Source organism: Chironomus tepperi, unplaced genomic scaffold, assembly GCF_022539635.2.
Source record: "Chironomus tepperi strain 1889 unplaced genomic scaffold, CSIRO-AGI_Ctep_v1 contig_195, whole genome shotgun sequence".
In the NCBI taxonomy this organism is placed as follows: domain Eukaryota; kingdom Metazoa; phylum Arthropoda; class Insecta; order Diptera; family Chironomidae; genus Chironomus; species Chironomus tepperi.
The window spans coordinates 240722-259432 of record NW_027226317.1 but is presented as its reverse complement, the minus strand read 5'-3'; the positions used below and the strand labels follow the sequence as shown (position 1 = coordinate 259432).

Sequence of the window (18711 nt, the reverse complement as noted above, 5' to 3'; positions counted from 1 at the left end):
GAACTCGCCCTTTGAATTTGCCGTTTTAAAGCATTCTTTTCCCATCCCAAACTGAACACATCCACCCAAAACCATCAACTTACCCGGATCAACAATCACAACAACACCAACAATCAATTGATGTTCCTCAAGTACCGTACTCGTTATTAACGGCACCAAATCCAATGCTTCTGACTCATTACCATCTAATTCAGCAACAACAACAAGTAAATTTGTCCATGTAAATGTTGCACATTCAGCAATCTTTTTATGACATCTCAGTACAGAATTTTCAATATCAATTGGATGATACATCATACCACGTAATGAAATAACTTCATCTAAAGCACCAACAACAAATACAGCAACATGTTGCTCGGTTTCAGTCGTTGAGCAATTGTTTAATGATGATGATGATGTGATTGTACTACCCATACCCGTACTAAGTGATGCTGGTGTTGTTTGTGCTGCACCGCCTGTTGCTGTGTACATTTGATCATAACCGGGATCGATATCGCGTGTTGCTGCGAGTGCTGGATGTGTCTCTTCGAGTAATGAATATGATTGTGAACATTCGATGCGACGTAGGAATCCTAGGTAACCGGTACGGGCCCATGTTTCGGTTGTTGAACATCCTGTGACTAATTTTGCATTGAAATGGTCATTGTAGTCGGCTTCATCGCCGTAGATAGTGAAGTATCCACTGGAAGTGTGAGGTGATTGAACCTGGAATGGGAGATTGAGATTTTTGAGGTTAGGTTTTTGAGGTTAGATCATAATGAAAATTGGTCTAAATGCTCTAAATTGTCAAAATTATTCAAAATAAGTCAATTTTAAGCAATTTTAGAAACAGATTTTTGCTAATTCATCGATTTTACCCAAAAGGATAACCCAACCCATGACCCCAAAGACAACATGGTAAAATTAACATAATCCACCATTTACTCACCCAGATTTCACCCAAATGTGACTCTCCACATTGACCCTTCGATTCAGCATTAGCAATGATTACTTTTAATCCAGGCAATAGCTTGCCCGACTCGACTAGGCACAATGAATTAGGTGCACCACGTTCAACTAAAGCTACACGATTATTGCGCAATGCGCGGAGATCCACATATACCTGGAAGGAGAAATGGAATTAATTATAAAATTGTGGATTTAAAAGGAAAATTTTAAGTTTTGATGATTTGAAGGTCAGGAGATAATATAAGCCAGCTAGCCACTCCAGACCATCCACCATACTCACATTCGAACTTTCCGCCGAACTAGCTCCCTGAACACAAATAGCTGGATTAACACGACATCCAAAACTCGTCGATACACAACGATTATTAAGTCCAAGAGCTTGAAATAGCTTACAAAATTGTTGTGTCAATTGAACACGCGGTCGCTCTTCAGCCACAACAACGCATGTCCTCACACATCCAAGATTAACATTACGCTGCTTTAATGTTTGTATTGAATTAGCTAAAGCTTTTGTACAAAGCTCAATTATACCATATGAACAGAATGTATCACGAACACGATATTGTGATAGGGTTGAGAGCCACAGTGATGGATTAGCTTCAACCTGGAAGAAAACATGATTAATTTTAGGTTATGTTTGATGACTAGACCCAAAACTCACCTCATAAGGTGCAATCAATATCGAATGATGTCCACTATAAACACTCAACAGTGTCCACATACTAAATCCTAATCCACAATATGGATCTAAACACAATGCAACATGTCGCGATGGATATAACTCACATGCTAACTTAAGTGATGCACACAACGATGACAATGACTTATGTGACACAATAACACCACTTAATCGACCACATGTTGATACGGAAAAGTCTAAATAAGCTATTGATTCGAGTGTTGCATTGGCTACGGCTGCTAATTTACGCTTTGGATTGTCTTCAATATCTAGAATTGGTGGCCAGGTCTTTGCATCGACTGATGATGCTGCTTCACGGGATTTTATTAGCTTGATTACACTTTGTATGGATAGAATCATTAGGGATTTGGATACTTCGACTATCATTTTGACAGTTGGAAGAGTTGTGATTAGATTTTGAGCGTGTGGTGGACGTATGACGACGGGTACGGCACCGATGTAGATACAGCCGTAGAAGGCGGCGATGAGATCGAGACCGGGTGGGAAGATGAGGGCTGAAAATGGACAAATTTTGAGGTTATTTTGCAAATTTTGAGGTTAAGTTGAAAATTTGGTCGAAATTTTGAGGTTATGTTGCAAATTTTGAGATTAAGTTGCAAATTTAGTCAAAATTTTGAGGTTATGTTGCAAATTTTGAGATTAAGTTGCAAATTTAGTCAAAATTTTTGAGGTTAAGTTGCAAATTAAGTCAAAATTTTTGAGCTTAAATTCCAAATTTAGTCAAAATTTTGAGGTTAAGTTGCAAATTTGGTCAAAATTTTGAGGTTAAGTTGCATATTTTGAGGTCAAGTTGCAAATTTTGTCAAAAATTTGAGGTTAGATTGCAAATTTTAAGGTTAAATTGAAAATTTAGTCAAAATTTTGAGGTTATGTAGAAATTCTATTCAAAATTTTGAGGTTAAGTAACAATCTTAGTCAAAATTTTGAGGTTATGCTGCAAATTTTGAGGTTAAGTGTCAAATTTAATCAAAATTTTGAGGTTAAGTTGCAAAATTTAGTCAAAATTTTGAGGTTAAGTTGCAATTTTAGTCAAAAATTTTGAGGTTAAGTTGCAAATTTAGTCAAAATTTTGAGGTTAATTTGCAAATTTAGTCAACATTTTGAGGTTAAGCTGCAATTTCATTCAAAATTTTGAGGTTAAGTTGAAATTTTTGAGGTTATGTTGCCAATTTTGATTCCTTACCAACATGATCCCCAGGATTAAGCTTTCCACGCTCCTGCAAGAGTGCAGCGACCTTCTCAGCACGCTTATGAAGCTCAGAACACGTTAGGGTCCTTGCGACAGTTCCTTTTGAATTCAGAAGGGTGTATAGGACGTGATCAGGTGATGAGTTGGCTCTCCATCTCAGGACTCCAGTGATTAGTTGATGCTGGAAGGTTAAAAGGCATAAATTGAGCAAATTTGTTGAATTTATTGACATTTTTTGAGAATCTCACCTTATTATCATCAGTAAATCCAAGATCGCGTCCCTGTGCAGCCGCCAATCGATTACCCTGCACTAAATTTCCAACAATCACAGAAGCTGGTCCCACGGATGCATCTGTTGCGAGTGAAGATGAAGCAGTTGAAGTGCCACATAGTTGCGACATTGAGCCTTTTTTTATTTTTTAAATTTTTTTTAACGGTTTTTTTTCGGCCATTTTTAAAAATAATTTTTTTTAACCGATTTTAAAATTTCGAATTTTTTTCGGGTAATAATGAAAATTTTGTGTAATTATGAAAAAATTAATGGAAATTATAAGAATGAGAGACAGAGAGAGAGATAGAGAGATATTTTTGGAAATGACATGAATGTTAAAGGATGTACAAAAAAATGTTAATGAATTTTGTGAATTTTTTTTAGTGAAAATGACATGAAATAAAATTAAAAAAATTAAGCAACAGCAAAATGTCAATGTGTTAGTGAGATAGCCGTTAAATTTTACAAAATTCAAATTCAAATTAACCGTTAAATTTTTACAAATTTTTAAAATTTAAATTCAAATTAACCGTTAAATTTTCAAAATTTAAATTCAAATTAACCGTTAAATTTTCAAAATTCAAATTCAAATTAACCGTTAAATTTTTACAATTTTAAGAAGAATTTTGAATTTTTTTTTTTGTTATTAATTTCATCCAAAAAGGTTGGTTAATTGTGAAAAATTTAGTTTTTTTAAAAGTAAACATAAAAAGAGAAAAATAAGAAAGAGAAAATTTGATTTCAATTAGATTTTTTATTATTTTTGAAGGTTATTTAAATATTTAATTTTGGTTAATAACAAACTAAAGAAGATCAAACTAAAGAATTAAGGATAATTTTGAGGTTAAAATTGGGAATCTAGCCAGGACAAATTTAGCCAATTTTTTGAAATTTTTGGATTTTAATGAGTTGCGATTGGGTGACTGGAAGGATATTTTGAGGTTAGGATTATTAAGGGTTAGGTTGTTAGTAGGTTTAGCAACATGGTTCGAAGAAGGAATTGACTGAGATTGCTGATTATCGATCAAATACGCTAAAAGACAAAGAACATGATGAATTCAATACCAGGACGGCACTTAAAAGCGTTATCTTTGTCTGTTGAGGGCAGCGATGTCCACAATCAGTCATTCAATACAATTTTCGAACCATGTTCACCACAAATTGAAACCTTGACAGCAATCAACTCCGCAACCCTAATTCAATTAAGCAACCTACTAAAATAGCCAAAATTAGCTTTTTGATCACTTTATTACAACTTTCTTGAGCAGATATCGGTACACTAGTGACTAGGTACGACTATCGGTAATCAAAAAGCTAATTCCAATATATTAATGTACATTACCGCATAAACTACATAAACTAATTAATAAAGCCACTCCACACAAAAATTATAAAGAATAAATTAGTACAAAAATACCAAAAGCAAGAAGCTACAAAATGATGATGAAAGACAGGTGATTTAAATCGATCTAATTCGAAATTTGCGATAGAAATTTAAACGATAGAGCTTAGGTATTGCAATGACTGATTTTGTAGCTTATTTTGAGGTGAAATTGTGGAAATAAGGGCAAATTTTGTAAAATTTTCTTCAATTATCCATCAAAATATACCAAAAAAGCAGCAAAACTGAGTGACACAAGGCAGTCGAAAGACCGAGCCGGAACCAAGATCGGAACCGAAATCGGAACCACAATCAGAACCAAAATCGGAACCGAAAACGGAACCGAGATCTGAACCAAAATTAGAACCGAGATCTGAACCAAAATCGGAACCGGGATCGGAACCGAAATCGGAACCGAAATCGGAACCACAATCAGAACCGAAATTGGAACCGAGATCTGAACCAAAATCGGAACCGGGATCGGAACCGAAATCGGAACCGAAATCGGAACCGAGATTGGAAACGAGAACGGAACCGAGCCTGAAGCCTATCCCTTGTGTTCCCCAGTAAATCAGTCAATTACAAACCAAATTTCCTCATAAAAATAAAAAAAGCTTAGCAATAGGATTGGATCAAAGAAAAATCATAAAGAAAATCCACATTATCAGCAGATTTTCCATACAAAATTATAAAAAAACGGGAAATTCCTGATCAAATCTGTCGAATTTTTTACTTTCTGGCCGAATGTCTACATATAATCATATCCTAATAGCCGAACTCACCCTGATGAATGTCCCTAGGTTTTGGCAAGTTTGTCACACACGTGTGTGGACACATGAGGACATTAGCTGGATGCAATGATCCCTCAAGGAATCTCCTTCGTGCCTCACACAAATGAATTCCACCAAGTGGAGTTTTCGGTAAGTGATTTGGTGGCACGAGTGCTAAACAATAGATTCCGACTTGATGTATTGAATCTACAGCTTGAAGGACACGTGACATCCATTGGAATGATTCTTCTTCACTACAGTCTGGACGTTGTTCGGCTATGACGCAGACGCGCTCGTCACGAAGGACTTTGACTGAGAAGACGGCAATGCGACCGCGGTAGATGAATCTGGGGAGGGAAAATTGAGAATTTCGAGGTTAGAATTAGGAATTTTGAGGTTAGAGTCTGGATTTTGAGGTTAGAACTTGCAATTTTGAGGTAAGAATTTTCGAATTTTAAGATTGAGATCGGAACCGAGATCAGAAACGAGATCGGAACCGAGTCCGAAATAAAGATCGGAACCGGGTCGGAACCGAAATCGGAACTGAAATCGGAACCAAGAACTTGGAATTTTGAGGTTAGAATTTTCTAATTTTTTGAGGTTAGAAGTTCCAAATTTTGAGGTTAGAATTTGTAATTTTGAGGTTAGAACTGGCAATTTTGAGGTTAGAACTTGCAATTTCAAGAATGGTTCCAGATTTGAGTTAGAACTTTCAAATTTGAGGTTAGATTTTTCAAGTTTTGAGGTTAAAAATTCCAAATTTTGAGGTTAGAATTTCCAAATTTTGAGGTTATGTCACTCACCTCATAGGTTCAACAGCCAGTACAGTCGCAATTATATCATCAGCATTATGTTTCCTTCCACTAACAGTCATCAAGCCATCCTTAGATCCACAGACAAAGACCAATCCACCAGGTCCCAAGAACCCAAGCAATCCACTTCTAACATATGGATCATCTCCAATAGGCTTCAAACTCAAGTCCAAATCCTTTGAACTATTATGTGATCCCATTGTTGCCGTTTGTCCAGCTACAATCGGTGGTGTTGTATCAATTAATGGCAGTACCTTAAATGTTGAATTAGACAGTCCATCAAGTCCAAAATATCCAGTTCCAGTTGATCCTGATGTTACGCAAATCTCACCAACTTCATCTGTCTTACAGAGTATTGGTGGACCTTCTGGCTTAACGACAATCATACTCGCACCAGGCATGACCTGACCGCAGTCCTGAAGTGTCAGTGACGTCAATGAATCCTCAGAATCGACACGTACGACACCATGTGACAGTGCCGACATCGACAACACACCACGTCCAGTTGTTGCTGTTCCTTGATTATAGGACATATTTCCACGTCCCGGTCGACGCAATGCAACTGTAAATATCTCACTACTTGATGCACATGGACATATTGCATCACTTCTGAGTCCTTTTGCTGAAAATACACTCAGGAATTGATCACATGATGATAATGACCATGGATTAGCTCCATCAGCAACAAGCAGCATCCTCAGCGATGATAAATTAATGTCTTTATGATCTTTTGTGGCTAAAAGTCCCCAATGAAGATCACGTGACTTGACAAGACAACATGATGTACGATATTTTGTTATTAATTGCATCCATGATGATGGACGTAGTTTCATTAGTGCATATGGAATGAATAAAACGTGCATACCGTTGAGGACGCTTGTGAGGACAGCATGCCAAAGTCCAACTGAAATTAAGGAAGGAAAAATTTTGAGGTTAGAATTTTTTTTTGAGGTTATTACTTCAATTTTGAGATTAAAAGTTTTGATTTTGAGGTTATGTCTGGAATTTTGAGGTTAGGATTCTAGATTTTGAATTAAGTTTCGAATTTTGAGGTTATATTGTTGAATTTTAAGGTTATGTTTTGGATTTTGTGGTTAGGACTCTAATTTTTGAGGTTATGACTTGAATTTTGAGGTTAAGACTCTAAATTTTGAGGTTATGTTTTGGATTTTGAGGTTAAGATCCTTGATTTTGAGGCTATATCTCGAATTTTGAGGTTAAGACTCTAAATTTTAAGGTTATGTCTTGAATTTTGAGGTTATTTCTTGAATTTTGAGGTTTTGATTCTAGATTTTGAGGTTATGTCTTGAATTTTGAGGTTAAGACTCTAAATTTTAAGGTTATGTCTTGAATTTTGAGGTTAAGACTCTAAATTTTGAGGTTATTTCTTGAATTTTGAGGTTTTGATTCTAGATTTTGAGGTTATGTCTTGAATTTTGAGGTTAAGACTCTAAATTTTAAGGTTATGTCTTGAATTTTGAGGTTAAGACTCTAAATTTTAAGGTTATGTCCCTAGATTTTGAGATTATGTCTTGAATTTTGAGGTTAATTCTCTAGATTTTGAGATTAGGTCTCGAATTTTGAGGTTAGAATTAAAATTTTTTTAGGTTACCTTCTCGTTTGAAATCCAGCACACAAACAATCGTCTCTCCCTCCGTATAATGACAAGCCATCGTCAATGCACGACAATGTTGTATCATTGACTGCCTAGTCACAGTGACTCCCATCACGGATCCTTCCTTATCCGTTGTATATTCAATATAAGCCGTTGCATCTTCCGTCAATCGATTAGATTGTGGATTATAATCTTTTGGTACCTTTGGAAGATGCTCCGTAACAAACCAATGAAGACGTGGCCATCCTTTGAGTTTTGCAACATCACCGGTTGTTGATTTTGGTAGACCTTTAAGGCATGCTTCCGATGTAAGTGCAATTTGTACACCACATGATGAAAGTAGAAAGCCAACCTGTTGTGGCGGTGTATCACTAGTACTTAATGGCAGTTCTATTGGTATTGGTACGACACCGCAAAACATGCAGCCATACCATGCGGTGATGAAGTTTAATGGATCAGCATTTGGATAGACTAAAGCAACACGATCGCCAGGCTTAAGTTTGATCTGTTCAGGTCCTTTACTGAATAGCTTCGTTGACAATGCGTGGGCAATTTTTTGGGCACGTGACAGCAACTTGCCATAGGTCAGTGTCGTTGTCATTTTACCATTTGGATCTAAGACAGTCGCCATTGGTGCCTTAAAACTGGAAGTTCCATATCTTTGTAGAGCAGCTTCAAGTGTTCTTGGCAGTCCCGATGTGATGACAAGCTGTTCACCCTGTACCGGTGTCATTGTTGCACCTTCTGGACGCGGTGCATTTGGATCTTTTGTATTTGCTGCTATTTCTAGCTCAATGTCATTGTCTTCATAAAATTCTGGAAGTGGACGACGTTTTGGACGTTTAAGGGTGTTGAGGAGTTGTTGGATTTTAGCTGAGACTTTCCATCGGCCAGCTGTGGATGTGTCACCGGGTTCCGATGAGGATAGATTGACATAACGTGTTACACGGTCGGCTCCATGACGGGAGCTGTTGAACTGGGTTATGTCTGGTTGATCTACAATGAAAAATTGAGTTTTTAACGGTTTTTTAAAATTTGAAATCTTTAACTGTTTTTTATAATTTGAATTTTCAACGGTTTTTTAAAATTTGAATTTTTAACGGTCTTTTGAAATTCAAATTTTTAACGGTTTTTTAAAATTCAAAATTTTTACTCACTTCGTCCAACACTCGTAATACTCAAATCACTAAGTTCAGTCGCATAGTCATAACCAGGTGGCGGTGCAATGGTCCGTGCATGTGCAGGCGGACTTCCAGTCGAACTTGTATCACTAATTTGTTGTGCACTAGCTTGTGATCGTCGATGATCACGTGATGATGATGGAAGCTTAAGTTGCTCTCTGGTTGACACAACGTGATCTTTTGGAAGATTATAGCCAATATCGTGATCTGGTGTTGAAATATTTTCCGGTGTTGATTCTTCGGATGTTGAATCTAGAATTAGGTAAGAAGGTTGAGATTTTTAGGTTAGGTTTGTGTGATTAGACAGTGAGTTTTGAGTTCAATGTGATTGATTTGATGGAAATTTAAGCAAAATATGATCAAACTCGACAATGACGTAGATGAGTAAGCTCAGCTCGACCCGAGATGACCAAAAGTCAGCTCGACCCGAGATGACACAAAGTCAGCTCGACCTGAGATGACACAAAGTCAGCTCGACCCGAGATGACTAAAAGTCAGCTCGACCCGAGATGACTAAAAGTCAGCTCGACCCAAGATGACCAAAAGTCAGCTCGACCCGAGAAGACCAAAAGTCCGCTCGACCCGAGATGACCAAATGTCAGCTCGACCCGAGATGACCAAATTTCAGCTCGACCCAAGATGACCGAATTTTTAAGCAATTTTCTCAAAAATCTCCACCAAATCTCCAAACCAAATTTAAATTTAAAATTTCCGTTACATAATTTTTTATCAAACAATTCAAAAAGTTCAAAAAAAGTGCAAAATTTACCTGAATCTTGTTCGTCACCGCGCTCAGGACTTCGATTAAAAACCGATGAGCGCTTTGACGGCATTGGTAGACTTGGCTTTGGACGATTTTTGAGTGCAGCCAAAGCTTGCTGAACAGCTTCTTGTCTAACTTCTATTCTCATTAATTAATATTTTTTTGTTATTTTTGCAAGCATGATTATTGAATTAAATGGTGATGATATTTGTGGGGTGGTGATGATAATCAGCATAGATGTGCCAAAAAAGGCAATGAACGTGTGTGTAGATGAATATAAGATGAAGGCAGAAGACACAGCAGCGAATAAAACAAATGCAAAAAAATAGAAAAAAAATTGAATGAAAATTTTTTCTCACTGAGTTTATGGATATTCAAAAGTTCTGTAGTTCTTTTTAGATAGAGTAAGATGTGAGTTGAATTTTAAAATTTAGATTTTGTTCTTTTATTGATTCCGGAAAGGCTTGATCTTGTTAGTGAAAAGAAGCTTTTGGTTATTGAATTTTTAGGTTAGTTTTTGCAGTCTTTTTCTATGCTTTAGTTTGCTTAAGGGTGGGTTAGTATAGATTTTTAATTTTCAGCTCGACCGCTCGACCCGAGAGGATCAAACTTTCAGCTCGACCCGAGAGGATCTAACCTTCAGCTCGACCCAAGAGCATCTAATTTTCAGCTCGACCCAAGAGGATCTAACTTTCAGCTCGACCCAAGAGGATCTAACATCAGCTCGACCCAACAGGATCTAATTTTCAGCTCGACCCAAGAGGATCTAACTTTTAGGTCGACCCAAGAGGATCTAACTTTCAGCTCGACCCAAGAGGATCTAACTTCAGCTCGACCCGAAGGGATCTAACTTCAGCTCGACCCGAGAGGATCTAATTTTCAGCTCGACCCGAGAGGATCTAATTTTCAGCTTGACCCAAGAGGATCTAATTTTCAGCTCGACCCAAGAGGATCTAACTTTTAGCTCGACCCAAGAGGATCTAACTTTAGCTCTACCCGAGAGGATCAAACTTCAGCTCGACCCGAGATGACCCAATTTTCAGCTCGACCCAAGAAGATTCAATTTTCAGCTCGATCCAAGAAAATCCAATTTTTAGCTCGATCCAAGAGGATCTAACTTCAGCTCGACCCAAGAGGATCTAATTTCAGCTCGACCCAAGAGGATCTAACTTTCAGCTCGACCTGAGAGGATCTAATATTCAGCTCGACCCGAGAGGATCTAACTTTTAGCTCGACCCAAGAGGATCTAACTTTAGCTCTACCCGAGAGGATCAAACTTCAGCTCGACCCGAGATGACCCGATTTTCAGCTCGACCCAAGAAGATTCAATTTTCAGCTCGATCCAAGAAAATCCAATTTTTAGCTCGATCCAAGAGGATCTAACTTCAGCTCGACCCAAGAGGATCTAATTTCAGCTCGACCCAAGAGGATCTAACTTTCAGCTCGACCTGAGAGGATCTAATATTCAGCTCGACCCGAGAGGATCTAACTTTTAGCTCGACCCAAGAGGATCTAACTTTAGCTCTACCCGAGAGGATCAAACTTCAGCTCGACCCGAGATGACCCAATTTTCAGCTCGACCCAAGAAGATTCAATTTTCAGCTCGATCCAAGAAAATCCAATTTTTAGCTCGATCCAAGAGGATCTAACTTCAGCTCGACCCAAGAGGATCTAATTTCAGCTCGACCCAAGAGGATCTAACTTTCAGCTCGACCTGAGAGGATCTAATATTCAGCTCGACCCGAGAGGATCTAACTTTTAGCTCGACCCAAGAGGATCTAACTTTAGCTCTACCCGAGAGGATCAAACTTCAGCTCGACCCGAGATGACCCGATTTTCAGCTCGACCCAAGAAGATTCAATTTTCAGCTCGATCCAAGAAAATCCAATTTTTAGCTCGATCCAAGAGGATCTAACTTCAGCTCGACCCAAGAGGATCTAATTTCAGCTCGACCCAAGAGGATCTAACTTTCAGCTCGACCTGAGAGGATCTAATATTCAGCTCGACCCGAGAGGATCTAACTTTTAGCTCGACCCAAGAGGATCTAACTTTAGCTCTACCCGAGAGGATCAAACTTCAGCTCGACCCGAGATGACCCAATTTTCAGCTCGACCCAAGAGGATTCAATTTTCAGCTCGATCCAAGAAAATCCAATTTTTAGCTCGATCCAAGAGGATCTAACTTCAGCTCGACCTGAGAGAATCTAATTTTCAGCTCGACCCAAGAGGATCTAATTTTCAGCTCGACCCGAGGGGATCTAATGTTCAACTCGACCCGAGATGACCAAATTTCCCACCAAAAGCTTCTTTTCACAGTTCTAAAATCACTTTATGATCTAATTCCTAAAAGATTGTTCCTATAAATCACATGAAAATCCTATAATAGCATATAAATTCAATTTCTCTAAAGGTGCGCAATGTTAAAACAATAAATGAAGTAAAATTCTAGCATATAAAGTCATTAAATATTCATAATATCAAGTAAGTCATCATGCATTCATGCAAAAACAAAGTCAAAATCAACATAAAGTCATTACCGCTCGTGTATCTCGCATCGTGGTGCCGTCCAGACCGACTTCTATGCTTAACCTCACCTTTAGTCGGCGATTGTAGCTGATCAATGTGTTGTGATGGCACATTATGCTGTATAATTGTCTGCGGTTGTTGTTGTTGTGTACGATACACAATTGTGGCTTGTTGTGGCTGTGGCGGATGTGTGACAGCAACGTGCTTCTGTGCTGAGAGGAGCTTTTGTGCTACAAAGTGCTGTTGCTGTCGTTGAAGTTCGGCTGGATTTTGATAATTTTTTTTGGAGATTTTTTTGTGGATTTTTTAAAAAAAAATTAAAAAAAAAAAGAAAAAACAAACAAAAAAAAAGTTGTAAAATTCAAAATCATAAAAAGGATAAGTTTTGGCATTGATGGATATGAAATAATGAAATTATTAAGCGACGGAGGAAATTGTTCGAGGATGGAATGAAAATGCTTTTAATTTTGTATCGAGTTAAAGGTTTTCTAATTTTGAAAAAATGTGAAAAATGTTTTTGAATTTTGATGAGTTTTGAATTTTATTATTTTTTAACATATTTAAAATTCAGTTATTTGAAAATATTAATTTAATATGTCAAAAAGTTTATATTTATAAACTTTAAAATATTTAAAAGGATTTAAAAGGATTGAAAATGTTGTAAAGAGTTGAAAAAGTAGCTTTAAAATTCATAAATTGAGAATTTTGAAATTTGGATAATATTGAAAATTTATACAAAAATAATTTAAATAAAAAATTTAAATTAATCCAAAATTTTGCAAAAAGAAAAATTTAAAAATTTAATGTAAATTTAAAATTAAATAAATAAATTTTTAAATTTTAAAATCATAAATTTTTCACTTTGATGAATAATTTTAGTAGTTTTGAAAATTATTTTTGTAAAAACTTTTGAAATTTCAAATTAAATTTCGTCGATTTTCTAATTTTCAATTTTTCCTCAAATTTTCAAAATTTAAAAAAAATAAAGGATTGAAAAAAAAAACAAAATTTAGAAAAAAAAATATAAAACTTGAAAAAAGTGATTCAGTTTTTTTAATTTTCATTTTTTTGAAATTTCAAATTATTTTTCATTTTAAATTTTTATGAATTTTCAAGATTTTTAACTTTTTTTTTCAAATTTTTTAAGTTTTCAACTTTTTTAACTTTTTATTTTCTTTTAGTTTAATTTTTGAAAATTTTTAATTTTTAAATTTTCTAAATATTTTAAATGTTTTTGAATATTACAATCTGAGTAAAAATTGAAAATTAGGAAAAATGTGAAGTTATTGAACATCAACTAATTATTGAATTGTTTTTGAAATTTTGAGACTTTTAAAAAATTTGTTAAATTTTTAGAATTTGAAAGGATTATTTTAAATTTCAATTTCAGTTTCTTTAAATTATATTTTATAATTAAATTAAAGAAACTAATTTTTTTTTTAAATTTTTAAAATATTTTTTTAATTTTTAAGAATTTTTTTAAATTTTTTAAATTTCTAAAAAATTTCAATTTTTTTTTTAATTTTTAATAAAGAATTTTTTTTTATAAAATTTAAAATATTTCCTTACACATATAATTTTAAAAGACATTTAAAAAAATAATTCTCAATTTCACATTTATAATACAAAACTATACAACACAGTATGTCCCATCCAGAGTTGTCAGGACCCCAATATGTCGGCGCCTTTTTGTCCAACTCTGGTCCCAACAGTGTCCATCCCTAGTCCACTGTACCATCCAATAAATAGCCAAAAATAAGTCCAAAAATCACACTAAATATCTACAAATATTCTACAATAAATCCACAACAATCCAAAGTACCTAAATCTATTAATTAATTTAAAAATTAGTAGTGAAGTTAATGAGAAGTGCCAAAGAATCCACAAAACTACTCAAGTGCTCAATTTACTTTCAATAAAAAAAAAACTCAAAAATTCATCATGCAAATCTAGTCATGCAATTTTGCGCCCCAAAAAAAGAACTGCTTAACTGTCAGTCAGTCAGTCAGACATCAAGTATCAAGTCAGTACCTGAATGATATCGCTTCTCATTGTGCGTGACTCTCTTCTGTCCATTCCGTCGATGTTTACCCTGTCCCGTACCATCTTTCGTATGATGATGATGATGATGATGATGTGCAACAAGTGGCGGTTGATTGACATAATTATGTTGCTGTTCAGCACCGCTACGACGTGATCCGGACGATGATGATGCTGGTGCAGCATGTGAACATTGTGAATTGCCACTATTGTTGGCATTAACGTATGAGTTTACATAGTTGTGGGTGTCTGGACCATGATCATTAATGTGAAGGGTTGAGGGGGGGAGGGGTTAGGGGATTAGTGTGAGGGAAAGAGAGAAAGAGAGAGAGAGAGAAAAATACACAAAAATAATGTTAGTGAAAAAGTGAAAAAATCCATCACCAAGTAGCAGTATTGAGTAGCATTGCTTGTTACTCGAGAGATTGAGGTTATGTATGTGAGATTCAAACAAGGTTTTTGAGGTTATGTGGGGTTTTAGGGGGGTGTGGGGTTCAATAAATGGTCAAAAATGACTCAAATTTGACCAAAAATCTGACCAAAAATCTGACCAAAAATCGATCAAAATTTGACTCAAAATTTGACCAAAAATCGACCGAAATTTGACTAAAAATTTGACCAAAAATCGACCGAAATTTGATTCAAAATTTTGACCAAAAATCGACCGAAATTTGACTCAAAATTTGACCAAAAATCGACTGAAATTTGACTCAAAGTTTGACCAAAAATCGACCGAAATTTAATTCAAAATTTGACTGAAAATCGACCAAAATTTGACTCAAAATTGACCAAAATTTGACCAAAAATCGACCAAAATTTGACTCAAAATTTGACCAAAAATCGACTGAAATTTGACTCAAAGTTTGACCAAAAATCGACCGAAATTTAATTCAAAATTTGACTGAAAATCGACCAAAATTTGACTCAAAATTTGACTCAAAATTTGACTAAAAATTGACCAAAATTTGACCAAAAATCGACCGAAATTTGACTCAAAACAAAAAATTTGACCAAAAATCGACCAAAATTTGACTCAAAATTTGACCAAAAATCGACTGAAATTTGACTCAAAGTTTGACCAAAAATCGACCGAAATTTAATTCAAAATTTGACTGAAAATCGACCAAAATTTGACTCAAAATTTGACTCAAAATTTGACTAAAAATTGACCAAAATTTGACCAAAAATCGACCGAAATTTGACTCAAACCAAAAAATTTGACCAAAAATCGACCAAAATTTGACCCAAAATTTGACCAAAATTTTACTCAAAATTTGACTAAAAATCGACCAAAAATCGACCGAAATCTGACCAAAAATCGATCAAAAATCCCCAAAAATCCGTCAATAATTATCTAAAAATACCCGATAGCCAGCTGGTCTACAAAACTTAATAGCCAAACTTAATAGCCTCAATATCCGACACCGTATGTGCTAATAAATTAATCCACAACATTTAATTAATCTCTGCTTAGCAGCAAATCTTCCACCCGAAGGTCAGTCGTAGAATTATTTTTAACTTTTTTTTCATGATTTCCTCTTAAAATGCTCCCATGTAGCTGTATATCGTCGATACACAATAGAGCAATATGAAAAATCTGCTCAAAATCAGCTTCAAGCTTAATATTCAGTTCATTATTCAAATTTAAAATGCACACAGCAAACAGAAGCAAAAATTGATCACGAAACTGCGAAACTCACCTTGACCTTGACTTGATGCGTTGCCATTGTTGTTGTTGTTTGTGCTGCCAGTAACAGCTGTGGCACTCAGGTATGGCGCGAGTAGACGCTGACGCTTCTTTTCGTATCCTTTTTGTGTTATGTCGCCTGTGTGAAAAATTAATATGAAAATATTGATTAGAAATGATTGAAAATTTTTGAAGTGTTGCTTTATAATTGAGTCGTTGCTTTGAAATTGAATCGTTGCTTCAAAATTGAATCGTGGCTTTAAAATTGAGTCAATGCTTTAAAGTCTGGCTTCTAAATTGAGTCAATGCATTGAAGCTTGGCTTTAAAATTGAGTCAATGCTGTAAATTTTTGCTTCAAAATTAAGTCATTGCTTTGAAGTCTGGCTTCAATTTTGAGTGAATGCTTTAAAGCCTTGCTTCAAAACTGAGTCTTTGCTTTGAAGTTTTGCTTCAAAATTAAATCGTTGCTTTTAAAATTTGTCTCAAAATCCACATAGACTCATTGCTTTAAAAGTGAAGTCAAGCATTGCCTCAAAACGAAATTGTCACATTTTAAAGCTCCGCTTCAAAAAGCACCAAAAAAAAGCATATTCAAGTCATGCACATTCTCTCCAAAAAGAAAGTCTGCAGCTGCCGACTGCACTTGAAAATTAAGCACGCCTTTTAATAATTCAATAAAGATGTTAACATAAAAATTGCAGAACATTTGTTCCAGCATTGCATGAATTTATAGACCTGATGAGCACGTGTTGCAATATTAAATTTTTTTTTTAAAATTTCTCATTATACATTGTTGTTGTTGTTGGATATACGGTGCAGTTAGAGAAAATTGAAGTCATTTAAGCATTTAATTACATGAGTATAGTGGCAGGGGTGGACAACCTGTGTGACATGACACAATACTGTTGCTTGCAATATGTCATGAATCGTATGTCGTGTGCGGTTTTGGTCGAGGTTGACCAACAAGGTGTGCCGCGAAGCAAAAAAGGTTGGACAGCACTGGTTTAGTAAAATGGAATTAATGAACTCATTTTTGGGTGATTACAAAGAAATTATTGGAACTAGAATGACGACCTGGACCGGCCAAAAATTCATAAACAGCCTCAACTGTTCCGTACCAAGCTCAGCACACAGGCTGCCATACCACAGCTCCGCAATAATAAGGCTGCAAAATGGCTACGTTGACTACAAACTTGCATAATTTTTTGTGACAATAAGAACTATTCTTCTGCCCACATGCTTCTCTTGTGCATGTCTGATGAACGTAATTTTTTATTTAAACATGACAAAATATATAGCTGTGCAGATAGTCTCTGCAGTGGTGGAAATGAGAATGATTTAGAATTGGTAAGCAAATTTGGGAATGTGATTTGGATGGGTAGAATGAATATTTGATAGAATATTGAGTCGGTGCTTTAAGATTGAGGTGTTGCTTTAAAATTGAATCGTTGTCTTAAAAACCATCAAAAATTTTAAATTTTATTTGTATTTTTGAATTGAATCATTGCTAAAAAATTGAGTCGTTGCTTCAAAATTAAATCATTGCTTCAAAATTGAGTTGTTGCTTCCAAATAAAGTCATTACTTCAAAACTGAGTCATTACTGTAAAATAGAGTCATTGCTACAAAATTAAATCATTGCGCTTTTTTAAGTCATTTCTTCAAAATAAAGTCTTTGATTCAAAATAAGTTGTTGCTTCAAATTAAAGTCGTTGCTTCAAAATTAAAGCATTGCTTCAAAACTAAATCGTTGCTTCAAAATCTATTTAAAGTCGCAAAATTTCAAAATTGTCAAATAAATTCAAATTTTTTAGTTCAATGTCCCCAAAAATATCCTCACCAACCCACACCCACACCGTCACTCTAAATTCACAGTCAAATAATCAAGTCAAAAAAGCCTCATTAATTCTCGTCTCACTTTCTCACTTTTTTATCAACTCACGAATCTACGAATCCAAGCGTTAATAGCGCAATGATCTTCTTCTTAACATTCAAAATAATCAGGTTTCGAGGCGTTGGATATGACAAATAAAGAGAATCTCATTCTATTATGACAAATATCTCACATTTCAGCATTTTATCTCGTTCATCATTAGACTCTCGCGATACTGTCGAGCTACTTTACACTTACTGACTTGCTACTTGCTTACTTCTTCTTACTTTATTACATTATCGCACATCATAAAAGAAAGTTTTCGTTATTTACAGCTGCATTCAATATTGTCAATGTAAGTCTTAAATGTGATAATGAAGTCGAATGACTGACAGTTGATGGATATCCAATGAAATGCTGGGTGTGGTGTGAGTTTATGGCGCATTTTATAAGGGAAATTGTAGAGAAAATAGAGGAATTTTTCACACAATAAAATACAAGAATTTGAGGTTTAGGGTCGAATTGTGACGTCATTTATGACTAATTCCCTAAAAAGCATTCAATCTTGCATCAGTGGTGGGCAACATGTGTGCTAAGGCATATGTTTTTGGCAAGAATTGACCAAAACCGCACTTGACAAACGGTTAATTTCCAAAAGAATCGTGAAGAAACATTAGAGTGTCACACAACACATGTTGCGCAACATTATGTCGCGACAAATAAGTTGCTTATCATCGTGTCACATTACACAAGCTACTTTCAACTGTGCCATATCATACGTCTTGCCCACAACTGAGTCACAACACACATGTTGTACATCACCGTGCCGAGTCACACATGTTGCTCACCACATTGTCACGTAACAAATGTTGTCTGCCTGTGTATCACATTACACAAATTGCCCGCAACTGTGTCGTGCCACAAAAATTGCCAAGACACGTGCCACATCACACAGT

The 18711-nt window shown here is 35.5% G+C and overlaps 1 protein-coding gene across 7 annotated transcripts in view; it reads right to left on the bottom strand.

The window, feature by feature from the left end:
- The window catches only part of LOC139089704 (disco-interacting protein 2-like), a 42005-nt gene that overhangs the window by 4474 nt on the left and 18820 nt on the right, over positions 1-18711 (bottom strand). For 2 of the 7 annotated variants that reach the window (XM_070639297.1, XM_070639298.1), the window contains exons 3-16: positions 15896-16021; positions 14187-14444; positions 12167-12418; positions 9637-9768; positions 8844-9119; positions 7684-8682; positions 6063-6975; positions 5272-5606; positions 3086-3243; positions 2832-3018; positions 1610-2142; positions 1229-1552; positions 929-1102; positions 84-705 (exon numbers count right to left, since the gene is read on the bottom strand). In XM_070639297.1, coding sequence (XP_070495398.1) covers positions 84-705; positions 929-1102; positions 1229-1552; positions 1610-2142; positions 2832-3018; positions 3086-3243; positions 5272-5606; positions 6063-6975; positions 7684-8682; positions 8844-9119; positions 9637-9768; positions 12167-12418; positions 14187-14444; positions 15896-16021 — 5289 coding nt within the window. The remainder of the gene's footprint in view (positions 1-83; positions 706-928; positions 1103-1228; positions 1553-1609; positions 2143-2831; positions 3019-3085; positions 3244-5271; positions 5607-6062; positions 6976-7683; positions 8683-8843; positions 9120-9636; positions 9769-12166; positions 12419-14186; positions 14445-15895; positions 16022-18711) is intronic. The other 5 variants (XM_070639299.1, XM_070639300.1, XM_070639301.1 and 2 more) reach the window with 5 other exon arrangements.